At 38.3% G+C, this 21,009-nt stretch overlaps 3 protein-coding genes across 3 annotated transcripts; 1 reads left to right on the plus strand and 2 right to left on the minus strand.

Moving 5' to 3' along the window:
• Nucleotides 1-595: 595 nt before the first annotated feature.
• Nucleotides 596-7,238, plus strand: LOC106153042 (cyclic nucleotide-binding domain-containing protein 2-like). The gene is made up of 8 exons (XM_087009110.1): nucleotides 596-762; nucleotides 1,122-1,275; nucleotides 1,599-1,727; nucleotides 3,928-4,120; nucleotides 4,619-4,723; nucleotides 5,177-5,361; nucleotides 5,734-5,992; nucleotides 6,615-7,238. The coding sequence occupies exons 1-8, from the start codon at nucleotides 746-748 to the stop codon at nucleotides 6,947-6,949; spliced, it is 1,377 nt and encodes a 458-aa protein (XP_086865236.1). The 5' UTR covers nucleotides 596-745; the 3' UTR covers nucleotides 6,950-7,238.
• LOC106156933 (uncharacterized) lies at nucleotides 6,946-14,401 on the minus strand. The gene is made up of 6 exons (XM_087009111.1): nucleotides 14,220-14,401; nucleotides 11,249-11,467; nucleotides 10,121-10,263; nucleotides 9,520-9,640; nucleotides 7,997-8,410; nucleotides 6,946-7,651 (listed from the first exon to the last, which is right to left on the minus strand). The coding sequence occupies exons 1-6, from the start codon at nucleotides 14,221-14,223 to the stop codon at nucleotides 7,626-7,628; spliced, it is 927 nt and encodes a 308-aa protein (XP_086865237.1). The 5' UTR covers nucleotides 14,224-14,401; the 3' UTR covers nucleotides 6,946-7,625.
• A 3,141-nt stretch (nucleotides 14,402-17,542) lies between these two features.
• Nucleotides 17,543-21,001, minus strand: LOC106153043 (FMRFamide peptide receptor frpr-18-like). Its single transcript, XM_087010096.1, has one exon. The coding sequence runs from the start codon at nucleotides 19,878-19,880 to the stop codon at nucleotides 18,711-18,713; it is 1,170 nt and encodes a 389-aa protein (XP_086866222.1). The 5' UTR covers nucleotides 19,881-21,001; the 3' UTR covers nucleotides 17,543-18,710.
• Nucleotides 21,002-21,009: the final 8 nt, after the last annotated feature.

Below are 21,009 nucleotides of genomic sequence, written 5' to 3' on the forward strand. Positions count from 1 at the left end.
CTAAAACCCACTTTACACTTGGACGGCGTCCTTTGTGCGACCATTAAACTGGCATCGCTGTCGTCGTAGAAAGGATGCACAAGCATTGCTTTGTTTGTAGAATGAATGCTCAATGATCGCCAGTTGTCGGAACGTAAAGCATTATTGTTTTACTCCCAAACGGGGCTGTACTACGGGACGCAGAAAGGGCGCCGTCCAGTGTAAAGGTGGCTTAAGTAGCACAGATATGTAATAACTGCGAAAAGTTGCGTGTCCGACTCAAGGTCTCACTGTAACTTGTAAGGTCCAATTAGGATCAAACAGTACATTTAAACTTGGTGCCTGGTACGAATTTCGTTGTATGCTATTACTGGAACACATCACCGGTTCAAACAATGCAAACTCACATACCTTTTTGCCCTAATACAACTACAAACACCGTCTCGCCTTTCTGAGGCCTGCACATGCATCTAAAACGGAAGCGGATATTGAACCCATGCGCTAAAAGAAATGCGCAGAAAGTTTCAAAGGCCTTCCCGAAATGCCTTGCGCACAATAAGGATCACCAGGGCACCAGGGAGGGAAATCGCGGTTTGATATGGCTGACAACGTTAGCCTTCCCCCTATCGAGGGAGCGAACCCAAGACCCAAGTCTAACAAAAGTAAGAGTCCTAAGAAAGTATGCATTTCAAAAGAAACAAGAAAACCAAGCCAAGAAAGCATATTTCCGCTATTCAAAAACCAAGAATTCAAGGAAAATCAAGCTATGACGGTGTTGAAGAGGTAATTTTATTTTTTCATTTTTGAGACACGAACCCTTTTTTTTTTAATGTTCGATCAGTAGTAATTATAGCACAGTTTTTATTGTTTGCATGTATGTTTTTTTTCCATTAAATGGTCATGTTTGCTCTTGTAAGATATTTTCCAGGTGCGAAAAATCAAATCTGTCGGGAAAATTTAGCTAAAATGGAATGAAACATATAATAAAATTGCTATTTTTTCACAAAAAAATCGGACTCTTGTTATATAGCTTCGAAAAATAATTGCCCGGTGGCTGTCAAGTTTCAAAATTGTAACAAGTATGTCAGAAAAAAATAGTATGTTAAGTCAAGAACATCAAAATCATTATTATTTTAATACAGGCCAAAAGAAGTTCGCCTGACATGCAGAGACGACGAAAAACGCCCACGGTTTAAAAAACTAATTCGCATGGTAAAGACAAACATCGCTTGGTCTCATGAACTACAGCAAAAAATAGAAGAGGAGGAGCACGCCAACGCTTTTGTTGTCAACAATGTATGGTTTTTATCAGATGATAAAAAACGAATATATAGATTAAGAATGAAATATAATAATAATGTTTATTTGCAACTGAAAATAGTCAAACTGAATATAATATAATATAAATCAGTACAACTGTTAAATTCATAAAAAGTTAGGTGACAATTAATTATAGCATTTAAATGAAATTTGGTATACACTACTGCATTTAAAACCGCCCTTGAACCAATGTTTGATCATTGTCCAAAAGGAAATCGATTATCAAGATATCTGTTGATGTCTGTTGCTTTTAAAATTGTATTAAAACTCATATTGTTTACACTCTTTTCACATACTAGGAGAACGGCCTGCTGTCCTTTAACGCTTCGCACTTCAAGGCGCGCTCCGGTAACATTACGAAGCGTGCGCGGGAGATTCTGCGTAAAAACAGCCGGGAAAGGACGGAGGAAGAAGTCACGACTATCGAGGTGCTGGAAAATAGCAGTGTAGATTGTCTTAAAGATACTAAATATGTGCGTCCTCTTGTCTAACTAGAATAACATAGGCTTAGGAGGGGCTAAATGAAGGATATCTGCCTTACTAACCTGAAGGGTAAAGGAAGTGTTTTTAATGATAAAAATATTGATTCTTCTTATACATACTTTTTGGTGATTTCTGCTGGGTAAAATGGTAAATTAACTTCTTTGCTTTGCTCTGATATATTTTAAGTTGATCCAGGGGGGTCCATGAATTTGCGTCGGGGTACAACGATAAAAACATCTGTTTCCAAATGCAAATATGAAAATGTCGACACTTTTACAGTAATGTGCAGATATTTAGAATTCGTTTGTCGTGCTTTGCTTGTCGTACTGGCTGAGAAAAGCTCCAAAGCTTAGGAGGGGGGGGGGGGTGCTTCATATACAGACTTGACATTTAATATGGAATATTTTTTTCCCAATCATTTTTCATCAGTTTTTTCCTATTTTGCTGACTGATAAATGAAAATAAGGATTAAAATCGCGTTTAAATAACTTTTAATTATCTCTTTGATGTCATTGTGACATCAGTTCATTAATCGGATTCGCCAGAGAAGCAAACAAAAACACATTGCCTATTCTATGTCATACGATAATAATTAAAAGATATATTTTGGATCTCCATATTTTCCAAATTATTTTCTGTAAAAGAGTTACACGCCTCACAAAGAACCCCCATGTCAGTGTCTAGTCACAGTAACGGTCGCTGTTACGCTTGACCTCTTCTGTCTGCTACCAGCGCTCTCAAGTGGCAAGGCATTACTTGGGTTAGGTTTTTAGAGTTCAATCTGGAATAACATTCCAGGCATCGGTCAAAATCTGTCCAATTTGGTCCAGTTTTGTTGTAGAACATGTAGACCATTGATTCGGCGAGTAATGGCCTACCCACATGTTATCTATGTGGTTCAAATATGGCGATTTTGATTACCAAGATAGCTGCTCATTCCTTTGGTTCTGTAAGTAATCTGCTATTAAAAGTGCTCTGTGGGTACCGGCAATTTTACCGTGCAACCTAAAATTGTTCCTAAGGTGCCCCCTATCAAATGATAGTCAAGTGGTTCCCAGATTATTCCTTTATTTGATCTGGTTCAGGTTTTCGTGGATGACCATCATTGGTGTTTTGGCACCAATGTGGTATCCACTCCAATTACTGACGCTGTTAATGGCCTTAGTCACTTTAGACGCGGCACACGCTTAGTCGATGGTCTCTTCTGTATGTCTGTAAACTTTGTTTTGACTAGTTGAGCGGTACAGGTGAAATCTGACCTCAATAAAGAAAGTCACGAGGTTTCAGTGTTCAACTCAGAAACGGTCAAGGTCCCCAGTTCATTAAAGAAACATACAACAATGTTTTGCTGTTTACAGTGGGTTCCCCTGAGGCCGTCTGGTATTCTAACCAGCTAAAACCAGTTTGGTGTTCGCTAAGGGCCTTGAAAAATGCGTTTTGGTGGCAATTTAGCCCTCATTCTGAACGGACTGGGTGGTTTTTGTTTAGTTGCAACAGCATATCCCGACAGACAGTAAGTCCTGTGCCCTGGTGGTAAGATTTCAATACATTGGATGTGGCCTCTGTGTAGGTACATCAGTCTGGGCATTACTCTATAAAACTGTGCGGACCGTTTCGTTTGGCGCAATTATCTGTCTGGCAATCTCTGACTTTTTCGCGCCATTCTGCCACAGATTGACAAATTTGCAGTGCACTGCATAGCTAATTTTACACACTGCAAAACAGACCACTTGCATGCAAAATTTCAAATTCTTCTATGCAGTAGTTGCCGACATATGGATACTTTTTTTACATAACCATGCTTTGCCAAAGCCAAGCTTTGACCTGCCCAAAGGAGCACTACCCAATTAAATCACTGCATATTACATAATGCAGCAGCGCAACAAACCTGGTATTCAGTTAATTGGAAGCGATACACCTGACTACACACTTCTCCATTCACATATCTTATATGAGATCGGAGTTTTTTGAAAAAAGAATGCATTTTTACCTAGGCATACCTTCGAAACTGAAATATTCCATATTAAATGTCAAGTCTGTATGTGGCCCATCGCCCCCCTTTCTCCCTCCCCCCCCCCCCCCCCCCCCCCAGCTAATACAACACAGTTGACAAAATTCTTCACCCTGTCGCCTTTTAACCTCTAGGATATCGTTGCCAGCCTCCAGTGCTTTGAGAAGTACGGTAAGGCGGTGAGACACGAGCTTGCCCGGACATTATCCTTGGACAGCTACGAAGATGGGCGAGTGGTCATCAAGCAAGGCCATATCGGCTTCAATTTCTACTTCATTGTGAAAGGTTCCGTGGTCGTGAAGAGGACTGACGAGGACAAGATCACTGGTATGACGAGGGCTTATTGATAGACGGCTAAACTGGATTTAAAAATGCGTTTGGGAATCGTGTCTTGGGATAATAATAATAATAATAATAATAATTATTATTATTATTATTATTATTATTATTATTATTGGTCCACTTGGACGGATGGATATTTCAGGTTAACTCAGAAATAGAAGTTTTGGTTGTGATCTGTGAAAGGAAGTCTGCGAAAATCAATAATAATAATAATAATAATAATAATAATAATAATAATAATTTACAACTAAAAGTTGGATGGTATATTTTTAATTATAGTAAAATGGTAATTCTAAATAAAGATTATACAGATACAGAATAAAAACATTTTCTGCAATACATTTTAAAAGAAATTCAAAAGACATTTTCATTTTCCAGCCTCTTCTCCAGCCTCCAATGCCTGTCTTGCACGGGTCTCCTTGGCTTTAATCAACGGCGTGTTGTGATATTATACAATTGTATTTATATATTATATATTTTCAGGTCATAAACATACACAGGTGCTGGCAGAGCTGGGGGAGGGGGCCTCATTCGGAGAATTAGCCTTACTACATAATATAAGACGGACGGCAACCATAATATGCAAAGGTAAACAGTTATTTACTGCCCGTAAAAATCAGACAAAGAGATTATTACAAATATGACAATAATGAGTTTTAATAATTGGTGGCAAAGTTATATTTTGTACATATATTCTTCATAATACATGCTACCAAGAATCCGTTGACAACGTAGTGATCCAGTCACCATATCTCGAAATTTGAAGAGTCGCTTATCACATTACTGGTATCTCCACTTCTATTTCATGTGTCACTTATTCTACTACTATTATTACTACTGCTATTATTACTACTGCTACTTCTTCTACTACTACTACTACTACTACTACTACTACTACTACTGGGAGAAAATCTATTAGAAGTGGTGTACTTAAAAGTAGGTGCAATCTTATCGAATTTAAGTCTAAAAAATGAAAAGAGAAGAACCTGTTATAACTGTCCAATTATCTTAGGGTAAATCCAATAATTCCAATAATTCCAGGAAACTGCGATTTTTTACGCATGGACAAACACGACTTTGAGAATGTACTGAGTAAAGTGTACAAGATTGAGTGGGATCAGCGTCTGGCAGCTCTCCTGAAGCAGCCTCATATCAGCCACTGGACCAAGGAGGAGATAGAGGAGGCTACAGGGCCTAGTAGAATGGTGGAGTTTCCTAGGGAAAAGGTAGTCTCCCCCCCCCCCAAAAAAAAAAAAAAAAAAGAAAAGGAGGAAAGAAAAAAGAAAGAGAGAAAAATAAATAAATAAATAAATAAATAAATAAATAAAAAAGAATTAATTTAAAAAAGGACGCCATTGGATTTGGCATTACGACTCTGTGCCTTAAAATAAAAAGAAGGAATCGTACTTCATTTTGTCTTTTATCAAGACATCTTAATATCAAAAAACTCATTCCAACCTTGGACGAATAAGACGATTTATTTATTTTTAATTTTTATTTATTAATTTATTATTTTTTAACTCGCGGATCATTAAACAGATGACTTTTTTTGCTTTCGGTTTGATATGAATGAAAAATAATATTCACCATCACGTCAGGTCATACTGGGCAACACCAGTGTCGCTGATGAAGAATACGTCTATTTCATCCACACCGGCCAAGTCCAAGTCGTACGCCGTGTGGACCTCTTACGGGAGTTCTACCCCTGGGGAAGCAGACTGGTTCTCCCCTCAGCTAGCCGGCATGATGCACACACCAGAAGTCAGGACCGGCGGCGGACAAAGATTCTGGGCTATGCCCAAGAGCGACATCACTGGGTGCTCTTCACGCTGACAGCTGGGAACTATTTTGGTGTCGGTAGGTAATGCACAGCATTGTGTTGAGCGTGAATGTGTTAGGTGTGACAGTGTCATTGTGTTAGGTGTGACAACGTCCTTGTATAATTTGTGACAGTGTTATTATATTAGGTGTTGTTGTGTTGCGTGTAAGTGTTATTGCATTACAGGGCATTATTGTGTTATGTATATTGTGTTGGGTGTTATTGTGTTATGTGTGGCCGTTTTATTGTGTTAGGTGTGACAACATTATTGTTAGGAGTGACAGTGTTATTACGTCAGATGGGTTAGTGTGGAAATGACAACAGTATCTAGAAGGTGTGACTGTATGTTAGCTGTGTATTGCATGCGGAAGTGGAAGTTTTGGTAACATATGGGGCGTATTCCCTGCTTTTCTTCTTTGGACAATGGTCATACAGCAAGAGCAAAAAAAAAAAAAAAGATTGATTTTCTAAAATGTGTTCCAGAAATTTGAAATGGGCTAGCACACACGGCACGTTGCGTTTCCTTTTATCCTATTTTGCATTTTTGTAAGGCAGGAAGTTTATAATCAAGACTTAAAATCAAGCCTGTTATTGCAAACTGGATTGTCTGTAACATTATGCCTCTTACCTTTTAAAAATCTTTATTTATCTTTTTTTCAGGTGAAAATTTAACAGACACCTATTACATCGCATATTCAAATGTCCAGTGCATCATGATCCCAAAAGTTGCAATCCACAAACACGGACATCTAAACGACCTAGAGCTTTGGAGGCGTAACTTAGAAATGGTCATACCGGATAACAAAAAGGCATTGAGGCTGTACACGGAGGAGACTAACTGGTCGCAGTATAAGAATGCCGTAGTCAGCGAGATACTCAGTAAGAGGACAATGCTTCAACAGCACTGGCCCACTTCCGCAACTGATATACCCGGAGCGCTGTATAGCGGCATGTACAAGTACAAGCAACTTCAAAAGAAGAGAAAAAAGACTTAATATCACGATCTATTTTCACAATAGCATACATTAACAAAAAAATGCATCTTTGGGGCTCTTACTAAGCCAACAGCTTTGATGTGATACATATTAGACAAGGATATATTATTTACAAATTAAAGAATTTCTGTTTACCAAAAAATTGACTTATTCTTACTTTTCTTACATTTTCTTAAGTCGTTATTATATTTTGCTTACTCTTAATAAAAACCCCTTTGCCCACGTATTTGGGAGACTGCCAATATCAGTCGCCCCATGTCTTAATGTTTTAAAAACATTCATGTCATTTTAACCAAACAAAAGCCTTTTAGCTCTACATTATGCAATGAATGTGTTGGAAATCCATTTTTACTTGCTTTGATCAAATAATCCAAAAATGAATTGAAGATAACACCTATGTTGTTATACACCAGGGCCCCGTAACTCGAAAGCATCGCGTATTGCGAATAGCGATATCACATAGAGGCTACAATGTTTTATATGGGACGAGTATGGGCGAGTTACGGAATCGAGACGCTTGCTCTCAGTCGCAATGCGCGATGCTTTCGAGTTACGGGGTCCTGGTCTATTCCATGAATAAATATCACGGAAGTTACTCTTCACGCAGAACTTGAACTCTTTATTCCGATGTACGAGTATGTATCAAAAGTCTCTGCTCCATCGACGTGGATTGAAGTTAATTGTTACAACTTTGCAGCAAATCTGAAATGATGTAAAAATAAATTTCATATTATTTCTGTAAGCAACAAGCATTATTTTAAAACAACACACACACACACACACACACACACACACACACACACACACACAGAGAGAGAGAGAAAGAGAGAGGGAGAGAGAGAGAGAGAGAAAGAGAGAGAGAGGGGGGGTTAAGTTTCTCAAAGCACCAATTAGTAAGTTTTGACGGCACTTGCGCCATCTTACACTTTGCCACTTATTTTCACAAACAGAGCGCGGATCGAGCACAATATCAACTGGACAGAAAAACAATGTGATGTTTTTTACATTTTTACACCCAGCTTGTAAACAACCGACTATCTTACGTACCAATATTTTCAATGCTGAAACTGGCATCTCTCGCGAATAACGGAGAGCCGTCGTTCGTATTCAAAAGCAGCCTGAAGCCAAGATGGCGGATAAACTGGCCAGGAAAGTTCACCGACTCGTAAGCTGTAAACCCTGGGATAAACTGGTTGGGTCGAGGGTAAAAAGTGGCGTCCTCGTTGTAAATCTCGGGATTCGCTGGGTTCTGTGAGCTCTCAAGTCTCAGCGCAAAATTAAAGTGACGGAGATAGGAGCACGGGTACTCCACGGAGTTGAAGGACACTGTTCCTGGTTGTCCGGTTAAGCCTGGGACAACGTAGAAAATATTGCCGCTGAATCCCTGATTGATGAAGGCGTCGCCGTTTTGGTCAAGTCCCCAAGTACGGTCGGGGAAGTTTTCGGACCGAATACGCACGACTGAAATGAAATAAAGCCCTTACATCTGATCATTATATGATTTTGAGTTCATTTCTCAGCTCGAAAAACATTTGATTAATTTATACAGTATATTTAGACATATGCTGAAATAAAGTGAATGTATTTGTCATCTAATTATGTTTTAATTCAGAAGCTTTACGTACCATAATATCTGTTTTATGAAGAGAGGAGAGATATCAACATGAACATGTGTTTCGAGACCAAGTCATGCTTAAAAGAATACAGATGTACATGTATCTAGTACTGTTATTTCTTTTTACACACACGCAATTCATTGAGGCTATGTAATTATTAATCTGTGTGTACTAAGTATGCAACTTAAAATGAAAATAATAATGGCCTGAAAGAGACACCGTGCCTCTTCTGTATCTATATTCACTGATTGTACATTGGATGCCAAGATGACGTCACTAAAAGGTTCCTCTTTTTCTCGCTCGATTAGATGGTGTACATTTCAAAGGATGCGGTTTAAAAGGCAAAGTGGGCAAACAGTTGGCGCGGAGTCCTCTATGACTATGGGACCATTCCCACAGATATTTGGATCGTTCTATTTCCCTGGGGGTTCACGCTAAATTGCCATCAAACTAACCGGCTTAAACGTCTGTCACGCCTAGTAAAACTGTTAGGGGGTAATTATCTTTACCCCTATCTGATTTGGTAGGCGTGGCAGACATTTAAGCCTCTTGAGCTGATAGCAATTTAGCATGAACCCCCAGGGAGTTAGGTCGATCCAGACGGATCGATCTAAGTATTGGAACCCAGTCTATATGATATTGATCTTTATCCCATTGTCAACACTCTCCATTTAATGCCTGGCTACTATCAACTATTAACTTAACTGAGCCATTAAAATGTATCAAGCCCTTTTTCGATTTCGATATTTGTTCTGAATACATCTTCACGAGAATCATGAAGTGAATATTTGAAGCGTGGAATATTGATATTTTGAAAATTAATATCTTCTGATATCTATCACACTAATCGCTTTATTTAACAAATGAAGTAACAATTCCTTTGGAGATAAAAAAAAATAAATAACAAAATGTTTCGTTTTCTTACTATATCACAGAAAACTACTTAAAACTTACGGGTAGTTTTGACTTCCTGGCATTGGCCTATCACACCAGAGGAGACCCCATTACAAGAAAAGAGGGGTATACTAGACGTCCTGTATAAATCACTAAAGCCGCATAGCAGAGTTGCAACCGGCTGAAATGTGGAAATATGGAATCAGAAACGAATTTGTGTTATGCGCTCAGAATAAAATAACGGGTTTTCTTCAATCAGCAGGTAGGATTGAAATTGTTGCTTTTAATATTCCATGAATAGAGATCATTTCCTGGAGAGCTTCATTCCCCGATAAAGATGTTTTAGATGGAAAATCGAAAAGCATAAACAACAATTACATTACTAGCTGCTGATTGCGTAAACACTAACTTTTGTGTGAGCATGGCTAGTTAATGTATATCTTATGATATCATTCTAAGAGCTTCTAAGAATATTTACCTTTTAATTTCTTATACTTTAATTTACTTGAAGTCACAACCCTCGTTTGCATTAGACATACAGTTCAAATTTTTAAAACAAGAAATCCACTCTAGAGAGAGCAAAGAGACACATCCTAAAAGAATTCATATAATCAGACTAAAACACACAGATACGTGACTCAATCTCATAGCGTGAAGTTACCAAAAGAATGTCCACGAGGTCTTGGGCGATGGGAGACATAAGGCCGCTGCCATCGAAGTTGACTTGGCTGAACGATGATATACCCAAACAGTCCATGGTCCTCGACTTACAATCCAGATCAGTCCGGCAGGGTGAGCCTGTTACTGAAAATATAAATTAAGCAAAATATGTCATGAATGCACCCAAAGCATAAGCTGATAAACTAGCTTGTAAGAGTTTTGTGTATTTAGTGTTAAAGAGATAAAGGGTTTTTAGCGTACATATTTCGGAACTGAAAGACAGTAGATTGTGATCGGTTGCTGCACCTTAATAGTCCGTGTGCGAGCTTAACGAGAAACCAATTCGTCCTTTTTTTTCCAATTTATCACAGAAAAAACATTCAAACGTTGGTATAAAATTCATAAAATATAATCGAAATTCTATATATATATATATATTTGGAAGAATTTACATACTAATGATACTTTGACTGGCAGAACAGTGCTGAGTTAAACTAATGGGGAATGTAGATTGAGTATGCATGTGTAGACGGTGCGAATGGTGCATTAGTATTCTTAGCTATATGCCATCATCTTAGACTGCATTCCCACAGATTTATAGATTGATTTATCCCCGAGGGGAGTCTCACTAGATTGCTGTCAGCTTAGCCGGCTTAAATGTCTGCCCCTACTAAAAGCTGTAAGGGGGGTAATTAACTTTCGTGCGCGCTCGGCTGACAGCAATTTATCGTGAACCCCCACGGAGTTAGATGAATCGATCTAAATCTGTGGGAACCCAGTCTTAGCTGTACTGGTTCTGAAGTTATGAGACACAAGCTTACGCGCTTAGACTAACTTATTGTGGAAACGGAAGCATTCAATAAACATTACTAGAAACAAATTGAGCGAGGGGCAACGGACCCAAAATGAATAATGAAACCGGAGGGATGGAGGAAACGGCAATATTAACATTCAGCTGCAGCATGCATTTCTAGAAACAGTGTTTTGACGCGCGAAATGGGTGCTAAAACCGATTTCCTTTAAATAAAACATAAAGACCTTAACGAATGGATAACAATTAGATAGAGAATCCTGTGGGTTTAAAAAGAGGCACATTAGCGAAATGTTACATCTAAATTAAAATACTTACTGCTTCTACAGTTAACTTGAATATTTGGAGCCGTGGTATAGTCAAAGCCCAAGTAATAGCGCGGCGGGCAGATGCACAGTTGAGCAGATGCAGCGAAGAGAAGAAAGAACGGATTGAAGGTACACACCCCTTCAAGATTGATCACACCGCCACTACAAGGGACAGGAAGCCCACCAATTGCCGGACTAATTGCGCTGCAAGGGTTTAAAAGGGTATCACCTAGAATTGAAATATGAAAGACAACTAGTTAACTTTAATTATGTTAATGGTGAGGGGCGGCCTCAACAGTTGAGTGTCTGTTCATTTGGTTCAGAAATTCGCTTAAGTTTTTTTTTTTCACTCGACAAATTCCATTTGAGACGGTGCCTTATCCGTGATTGTCCCAATGCTTAGTCAAACCCGCAGAGGAAAGACATCTTTAAACGCAGCAGGTTGTTTATTACTGCTGCATGACAAGGTTCATATAGTTAGACTCTGGCCACAGGAGTAGATACTGTAGTAGTAGTCTCTTATAAAACTGTTGAATCTTTTCTTCTATCTTGCACACTACACAAGAGACCCCTGTGATATCAGAAAGTATAGTTAACGGTCGGTCATATATATTTTTATTTGTTACAGTTTGTATACAAGTGTTTCGATTGGTTTAGTGAGGATGCTATGCACATGGAGTCGTCTCGACTCGGCGGCTATAGCTGATTGTTGGATATCTTGGTTGGGCATACTTAATTAGTTAGATTCAAATTACTACTGATACACGTACTTCACCGCAGTTTATTTGTCAAGATCTTGTTTTCTTTTCAATAGGGCGTTATTACTACCGAGCAGACGGATATACATCTCGATTAGCGACCATTATACTAGCTCATTCTACTAGGACACTTCCATTAGTGATATCAGCACAGATTATCTGAGAAACAACCGTTACGGTGTCTAGTTCAGGTATCAGGTATTCAAGGGGCCATTCACAATAGATGATCCGAGTACTAACTGATCCGCCGACTAAATATGGCACCCCAAGTCAAATCTGCCTGTATTTCTGGTACTTCTCATTCATTTTGCTGTTGCCACCAGATTAGTAAGTGTTCGTAGGATCAACTTTGACTTTACCGTAATTATAAATACGTGAAGTAGGTAACAGCAACTTATTGCTAATTAGCATATCTTTAGCTTGTAATTTCATTGTGGTTTCTAGTGCATACAGTGTACACAAGCACAAAAAGGGTCAATTCAAGTAGGTGAATTGAGGAACATTGCCCTTTAGTAGTTTTGTTTCGAGATCGTATATATTTAAAGTGAAATCGTTGGTGAAATTGAAGGAGAAGGCGCCTTTCCTTGTAATAGACCGTTTCCAAGATGAAAGATGACAGGGTCCACAAGGAATGCATACATACTTTATACAAGTTTGACGAGGCCTCTAGAATGTTCTATTCATATTAGCTCCTTGCAAAAATCCTTGCTGAACACTGTCAACAATTAGGCAGAGATACACCTGTGAATTATAAGATCAATCAAAACTCAATCAGAAATCAATCTGTGGACCTTAGAGGGCACTGCAGACACATACAGATTTAAACAAACTTAAAGGTTGCGGACATTTGGTTTATTCATGATTTATCGCGTATCAGTGTCTCGGGCGTTTACTCTAATAATAGCTAGTTGTCCAGCTAGAGCACTTGTCTGACCACTTAACTAACTGGTGGACTTAGAGATACATCAGATAACAAGACCAGACTATGTGAACTGCAATTGCAGCTCATTATATAGGCTCTGATTTCGATCTTCTCGATTAAATTCAGGTTCGTTGGAAAGGAAATATACATAATTATTTGCCACCCGATTTCAATGTTTAGGCAGTGTCCTTCTGGTACACTGTGCAACAATATCGAGTATGAAAGGTGATTTTTTTTTTTTTTTTTTTTTTTTTTTTTTTGTGTGTGTGTGTGTGTGTGTGTGTGTGTGTGTGTGTGTGTGTGTGTAGTGCTGGCGATCCGGCAATCTAGCAATACACGAAAGTTGAACTGAACAGGATGGCTAAAATTAATTCACAAATTCTTTACAGAATATTCTGAATTTATATTTAAACAAAGATCAGCAGAGAGTGTGGTGAAAGTAGTGGTTGAAAACACTTTGCTTGTAAAACCAACTTTAAAAACTGTACCAAGAAAATTTTTTTAAAAAATCAGCCATAGCAACAAAATTAACATTTTCTTATCTTTCTATGTACTGAAGACCATGTGTAGGAGATATGGACTATGAAAGCACTTTATCTGTGAAAAAATGAAAACATTTGCAAAAACAATTAAATTTCCCACTGGTTTCTATAGTAATTGAATCCCAAGTTCCAATCACCGTAGCAACAAAGTTAACATGGGTACCTATCATTTTTTAAATCGAAATATGGATGCAGTAGCGTCAACTATACATGTAAAACAATTAAGAAAAATCTGTCAGACAGAAATATCACAGGGACATTACCTTCAGCAAAGTGGCGAACCAGTTAATCCATTTGGATGCTCTTCAGCCTTTTTTTGTTTAAACTTGCTTTTACAGTCAATGTAGACCTTTCGTTTGTTGGGCATGACTGAATGGATCCCAGTACTTGACCTCTGTGCTGGTAGTTCAATTTTTTAAGTGTACTACTTTTACCCCAACTTTGTTGTCCCTTTTAACTACTAGTATATAATTTATTGTATATCATTTTTGTTGCCGCTTATTTTACTTATTTTGATAAAAGTGTCTGAAATCTGCCATTAGTTGTAATATCATTGTTATTCTTATGGGAATAAGATTGCGTTTCACCGTCTGTAACCAGCGATAGAGCCTACATATTTCATTAATCTTTGGAAACGCTCAAACAAGTAGATACCAGTACTCGTATTCTGCAGAAAGAAACTAAAATTTTATGCGGTAAAAAAAATCTAAATAAATGTTGTATGTACAAATATTTAAAAAAAAAAAACGTGTAACTCACCCATTTGTCTTAACGACAGCAATGCCTGCGTAGGCGCGTTTGGCCTGGGTGAAACAGAGATGCCGTTTTTCAAAGCTCTACAAAGAAATGCAGAGACTCAACAAAGAATGGGGTGAACAACCGACTGTATGCGAGACAATTTAAGAACCTCTGGATAATAACATGTTAGTGTAATTGTCAGTTATCTTACCATCACCAGAAACGTTTATTTGCCGAGTAGAGCCGAACTTTAATCATACAGTTGCGAAGATGGTTTGCATGTGATGCATATCTGAATTTCTATCACTTAATCAAATTACAGGATAGGTCTATACATTCATATTTAATGACGTTTAATACCCGACGCTTCACGGTGTGCTGAGCTTTTAAAATCTTTTCCACTGGGTAAGTACAGTATATTATGTAAAGTTATAAATGGCCTTTTTCAGTTGTATGGCTGACTGTAGAAGTTCTTGGTCCGACTCGTGATTTCCGTATGGTTCAAATTTCCAACAATCCAAAACACATTTTATTGAAAGTCTCCGTCGCATTATATATATATATATATATATATATATATATATATATATATATATATATATAATAAATTAACAGGAAACTGCTTCTAATAATTTTTCTCACGCCAGCTTACAGTTTGCGGTTTATAAAAGATGACAATATGCCTATGGTTTTTTTTTTCTTGGACCTAATTCAGAATGGCTGTACACGATCTCGTCTCCCTAGGGAGGAGGATATTTGTCTAGTGATGAATCTAAAAAACACTCTTAAATTTATCAGTCGATGACAGGTGGCAGCAAAACGTTGACAGCCTGACAAAAGCTGTGATTCGTTTTTTTTTCTTATTTTTCTTAATTAGTGGTTCTTCAATCATTTTTTTTTTTTTTGCATCAGAAGTTTTTTTTTCATTACTTTTGTAACTTTTTATAGACGACAGTAAAAAAACGGTTTCAATACTTTTCAACCATGTTTTAAAAGGTGAAAACAGTGCCTCCTATTCACTGCACTCCTTTATTTGTCTTTTAAAATTGATTTTGTATGATGAGGTGCAGCAATCTTTGTCATTTTAACTTTTTTTTTACTCTTGACTTTCAATGCATTATGTGTGATAATCTCAACTTTATCTTTTTTTTTCATTTTGGTCATTTAATGTTTGGAGGGGTTTGGGAAACAAGTTATTAGAAAACCCTTACATGCAAAATGGGGCCTCTTACGATTAGCATACCTGCCATGATAAACAATCAAGGATAATAATAGCAGTTATTAAGGAAAAGCCTTCGTCCTATATGTATCAATTACAAAACAAGCGAAGAGTGAAATAAGCAGCATTTAAGTTCTCATGGTCGGAATCGATTAATGGAAAGAAACTGTGATAGAGACAAAGCTGTGCTGTCGCCAGGGGGTTTTACCTTGAAAGGGCACGAATGATATTAAATATCAACAGTATTAATATCACAGTTTTAAAGCTTATTGACATATCGACACAAAGCGCGCTGGTGTAGTGTACGTGACAGTCCCCCAGTAATCCATGATCCTGTTCCCACTAATGTGTACAACCAAGCCCCCGCTTAAGTCACACTGACCCTGCCTGTAAAGATCTAATGGAGGACGAACTCTTTTTTTCCTGGACCCCCAGTTTCTCTACACCATTATTTTTCTCAGGTAAATTTTCGCAACTGGCAGTCTACCAATAAAGTGAGCCTATGGTCACGTTGACAAACACATGCTTTTGGAGTTAAGTCGCGTAATTTCCTGCCTGCTTTGTCGCTGGAAATCTGCTAAATCTTTTTTCTCTCAATTAAACGCATCGTAATTATGAATCAAATACTAGGATAGGCTACGGCAGTTTAATAAAAGTAGAGCAGTTTCTACCAGGCACGTAGGAATCGACACGTGTCCGCCAGCCCCCCTCCCCCCCTCCCCCCCCCCCCCCCCCCCCCCACACACACACACACACACACCTGCGAAGGAGATATCTATACTGGGGCCAAGGGACACTGTCCAATTCCTTTAGCAAAACATATCCTTACATAAGTCTTTGAAATACAGACTTGACATTTAATATGGAATATTTTTTTCCAAATCACTTTTCATCAAATTTTTCCTATTTAGCTGACTGATATATGAAAATAGGGATTAAAATCGTGTTTTAATAACTTGAAATGATCTCTTTGATGTCATTGTGACATCAGTTCATTAATTGAATTCGCCAGTGAAGCAAACAAAAATACATTGCCTATTTTATGTCATACAACAACCATTAAACTCGGTATTTTGGATCTCCATATTTTACAAATTATCGTCTGTAAAAGAGTTTTGTCGCACGACATGTAGGCCGTTGATTCGGCTAGTAATGGCCTACCCACATATTCTCTATGTGGTTCAAATTTGGCGATATTGATGACCAAGGTGGCAGCTCATTCTGCTGGTTCTGTAAGTTATCTGCTAACAAAAGTGCTCTGTGTGAACCGGCACTCTCACCGTGCTACCCAAAATTGTTCCTAAGGCGCCTCCTATCAAATGATAGTCAAGTGGTCCCCATATCATTCCTTTATTTGATCTGGTTCAGGTTTTCATAGATGACTACTATTATTATATTGGTGTTTTGGCACCAATGTGGTATCCAGTCCAAATACTGACGCTGTCAATGACCCTAGTCACTTTAGACTCGGCACACTCTTCATCATAGGCCTCATTCTGAACGGACTGGGTGTTTTTGTTTAGTTGCAGCACCATATCCCGAAAGACAGTGAGTCCTGTACCCTGGTGGTAAGATTTTGATACATTGGGTGTGGCCTCTGTGTAGGTACATCAGTCTGGGCATTTCTCTATAAAACTGTGCGGACCGTTCTGTTTGGCGCAATAATCTGTCTGGCAATGTGTGTCTTTTTAGCACCATTCTACCACGGATAAATATTTTTTAAAACACCACTTAGTCCATTTTACGCACTGCAAAACCGACCGCTTGCTAAAAAATTTCAAATTTTTTCATGCAATAGTTGCCGACATATGGATACTTTTTTGACAGAACCATGTTTTGGCACACCCAAGCATCGACCAGTCCAAAGGGGCACTACCCAATTAAATCATTGCATAATACACAATACAGAAGTGCAATAGACATGGTAGTCAGTTCATTAGTAGCGACACACCTGACTACACACTTCTCCATTTACATATCTTATATGAGATCGGATTTCTTTGAAAAAAGAACGCATCTTTACCAAGGCATACCTTCGAAACTAAAATATTCCATATTAAAAGTCAAGTCTGTATGTCAAACTATATGGTTTTTTTTTCTGTATTGTCAGCCCCCAAATCCCCGTTCCTACACATTTACCACTTGAATTTTTCTTCCTACATTCCTTAAAGCATCTCAGGAATCATGGCAAGCTTTTTTTATTTACCCCTCGTTTTCTTTTACCTTCACTTTTTTACTTTGCATCTATCGTAGCCTTTTTCTTTCTTTGTCAATTAAATACGGTTTGCATGTCTAGAAATGACAAACATTATCTAAAGAAACAAAATTCTTTTATTCTAATAGAAATACCGGAGTTTGTACATGTCATCAATTCATTACTACGAATATATTCTAATAGAAAAGTCAAATCGTTTGGTTTCTTAATCTAATGCTTAGTAATGTAATACAACATTTAAAAAAGATTTTTTTTAAAAATACGCGTTTTCACAACGTTTTTGTGATAAAAACCTTGCCTTTATATTCAAACAAGTATTGAGAAAGCACCATGCAATTTTGAATTACTATGACGATAAACGCTTTCATTTTCATATGATGTTTTTAATGCGTCCTGGTTTCCTATATTTTGTTTGCATAATAATGATAATAATAATAATAAATATTTTAAAAAATACAATGACTGAATAAAAATTAAAATAAGATTAAAAAGTGTAAAAAAAATAAAATAAAAGAATTGGTTAAAATTAAAGTTTCAATTCTAAATTAGATTATTTACCTTGGATTTACAACACAAATGAGATAGAGTGCAGTACACCTGGGAATCTCATAACAATACTGTGTCTATTGCGAACTTACAACTAAAAGAGGAAAATAACTTAGTATGTACAGAAAATATCAAATAAGAATAAAATAATAGTGTATAATACAATTAAGTCTACCCTGTAGGTGTTTATCCGACGTAAAGCAGAGAAAATAATGTCAGTTTAACTTGTTTCTCACCTAGATTTAAATAGAGAAAGATCCAGAGTTGAAACAGAACAGACAACAATTTTGTTGGTGAAGAATACAATCTCTTGTCGCCTCTGCATTTACCATTCAAAATAAAACTTACGGTAATCTCATACAGCATTGTCTTAATTGTTAACCGTGTGACATATTCACTTGAAATGTACCAAATAACATTGCCAACATCATAGTCATTTCAGAATAATGAAATTCAAAGTAAAAACAATAAACTGTCAACGCACCCTTTTTGTTTATATTGGCAGTGCGTCGCCCTCTTCACTGCATGGCGTTCACGGCGTGGGCGTGGCATGCAACGGTATGCCATTCGACTCCCTCGGTTCAGGAACAACGCAGCACGGGAACAAAGTCTCCATAAAAACCCTCCTAAATCGCTTCCCGGCGACGTAATACACCCAAAAGTTCAAGGCATGGTTGATCAGAGCGAGGCAGATGGCAGTCTCGAGCGCGTACTGAAAGTTGTCTTGCGCCACCACGGAAAAGAAGGGGCGAAAGGGGTTTATAATGTGTGTCAAACACAGAGGTAGCTGGCAGACAATGAAGACGAGGACTACCACCACTAACATGATGTTGGTGCTTCTGGTCGAGGCTCTCTGGCCAAACAGGCGCTTGCCGTTTTCGTCCATCTTGTGCAGGGAGGCCAATAGGTGGACGTTGAAGTACCCCACCATAATCAGGGGGATTACGACGATCTCCAGGGTATGCCAGACGATACGGTAGGCGTACACATACACGGGATCCCGCCCAAAATCTGTGAATACGACCGAAAGTTGTTTCTCGACCTTTCCGCACGAAGGGTGACAGCGCGAATCGATGACTGTCAGAACTTTCAGTTCCCAGAAGCGGGGCAAGCCGAAGGCGATGGCGAGGACGAAGACGGCAATGATGTGCTTTTTGGTCTTGGAGAGGGTGCAGAGCAGTTTAGCTCTAAACGGATGGCATATGGCAATGAACCGCTCAAGTCCTACGAGAACCACGATCCAATTAGCTAACGCCAGTAGGATAAAGAAGACGGGATAGGAGTACGGGATGCTTTCGGCTATAAATACCATGTACTTCTCCAGCAGCGGCGTGGATTTGATCATGGTAAGATTCGGAACGCAGATGAAAAACAGGCAATATATTAGAATGAGGGAATCTGCAACAGCCAGCGTTTTGAGTAGAAGAAAGGTCGAGGTCATCGTTCTGCCACTTTTCCGGAACACCACAAAGGAGAGTGCATTGCCAGCCAGCCCCAAAATCGAACAGGGCAGAAGTATAGCAATGTTCAACACGTACCGAAACATTCTGTAACTGTCAGAAAACGACTGAAAATATTCCGTTTCAAAGAAAGTGTCTTTTGACTGGATTGAACAGTTACAAGCTTGTTGTGTGTCCACTACGCCATACATAATGGGATTGAGACGAGTAGAGGTGTTACTTTCCGCTATCCCGCTTTCCATACTGTATCCTGCCTTTTGAAACGTCGTGGTATTCGGATAATTGTGGATGGATCAACTCTGTCAAGCAGCGTTACGTTACGTTAAGGTCGCCGTCACACTGAATTGTCAGCGTAAATAAAAGTCAATTATCACGTCAACCGTAGTCCTGTAATTTGTGTAATATTCGAGCACTGTGCGATTAATCGATACCAAATGATATGCAATCGCTGTTGAAACTGAGCGGCAAAGTACTCTGTTCTTGCGACTGTTTGAGGACTCTTATATACGCCATGGAAACGTATGTTCACTAGCATTATTTGCGCAGAAATGTCACAATTTTGCCGCTTACACAAACTCTCCACGTGCTGGTGTCAAGATCTCTCACAATCTGGGAATTTTATTCAACGCATACACTTTGCAACGTGACACACGTGCTGATATTACCGTAAACTGTTGTTCTTTGAATTAACAGTAATCCGCATTGATTTGCCAATCTTGGTTTTCCCAGGACCCTGAACAAGTCCTGTTTCAGAAAGTTGTTCAAAAACTGAGAAAGTGGCTTTTATTTCCTGCATAGCGGTTTTCGAAGAAATTGACCAATTAACTTGAGACATTCATCGAAGGTTCAAGTTGGTGCCGACAGGATGTCCACTGACACTTGATCTTAGTGGTAATAGTGGTTCTTTGTGTTAGAAAGGCAGAATTAAATGTAATTTTAAGCATCGCAAGAAAATATAGTCAACATCGGAAGAGAGTAGTCTTGTAAAAGTAACACGAAAGATTGCTCTTATGCAAAAAAAAAAAAAAAAAAAAAAGTTATAGAAGCAAAGTAATAAGGGGAATATGTGTAAAATTGTTCTGTCATTAATCAAGCTATTTTCTAGGTGTAATTTACCTGTTGACGGCTGAATTCGAAGCTAATAGACGCATTACATGTACCTTGTTTAATTGTGTTCGAGTTCTATTACGACAGAATGTTCATGATACGTATATCTCACTCTGTCAACAAATCTATCAACCGTGGCAAACTGATTTTATATGCGTCTAGGTAATCTGCTAGTTAATTGAAAGCTGTTTTTGTTCACTTTTTTACGTTTTTTAAAGCATGCTTTCGTCAACGGCAATGAAGTCAGTCTACTCGAATTGGCTC

The sequence above is a fragment of the Lingula anatina genome, chromosome 3 (assembly GCF_051362555.1).
Source record: "Lingula anatina isolate TDL-2025a chromosome 3, LinAna3.0, whole genome shotgun sequence".
Taxonomy (NCBI): Eukaryota; Metazoa; Brachiopoda; class Lingulata; order Lingulida; family Lingulidae; genus Lingula; species Lingula anatina.

What these genes read in the sequence shown, in the direction of transcription:
- LOC106156933 (XM_087009111.1), bottom strand. An exon ending in TCAAGTTAACTGTAGAAGCA is followed by an intron (nt 10,264 to 11,248) that starts GTAAGTATTTTA and finishes TTATATTTTCAG; the next exon opens with TAACAGGCTCACCCTGCCGG. An exon ending in ACCTCGTGGACATTCTTTTG is followed by an intron (nt 9,641 to 10,120) that starts GTAACTTCACGC and finishes TCCACATTTCAG; the next exon opens with CCGGTTGCAACTCTGCTATG.
- LOC106153043 (XM_087010096.1), bottom strand. Translation starts at nt 19,880, where the DNA reads ATGGAAAGCGGGATAGCGGAAAGTAACACCTCTACTCGTCTCAATCCC.
- LOC106153042 (XM_087009110.1), top strand. An exon ending in AAGAAGTCACGACTATCGAG is followed by an intron (nt 1,728 to 3,927) that starts GTGCTGGAAAAT and finishes TTTAACCTCTAG; the next exon opens with GATATCGTTGCCAGCCTCCA. An exon ending in TGGGAACTATTTTGGTGTCG is followed by an intron (nt 5,993 to 6,614) that starts GTAGGTAATGCA and finishes TCTTTTTTTCAG; the next exon opens with GTGAAAATTTAACAGACACC.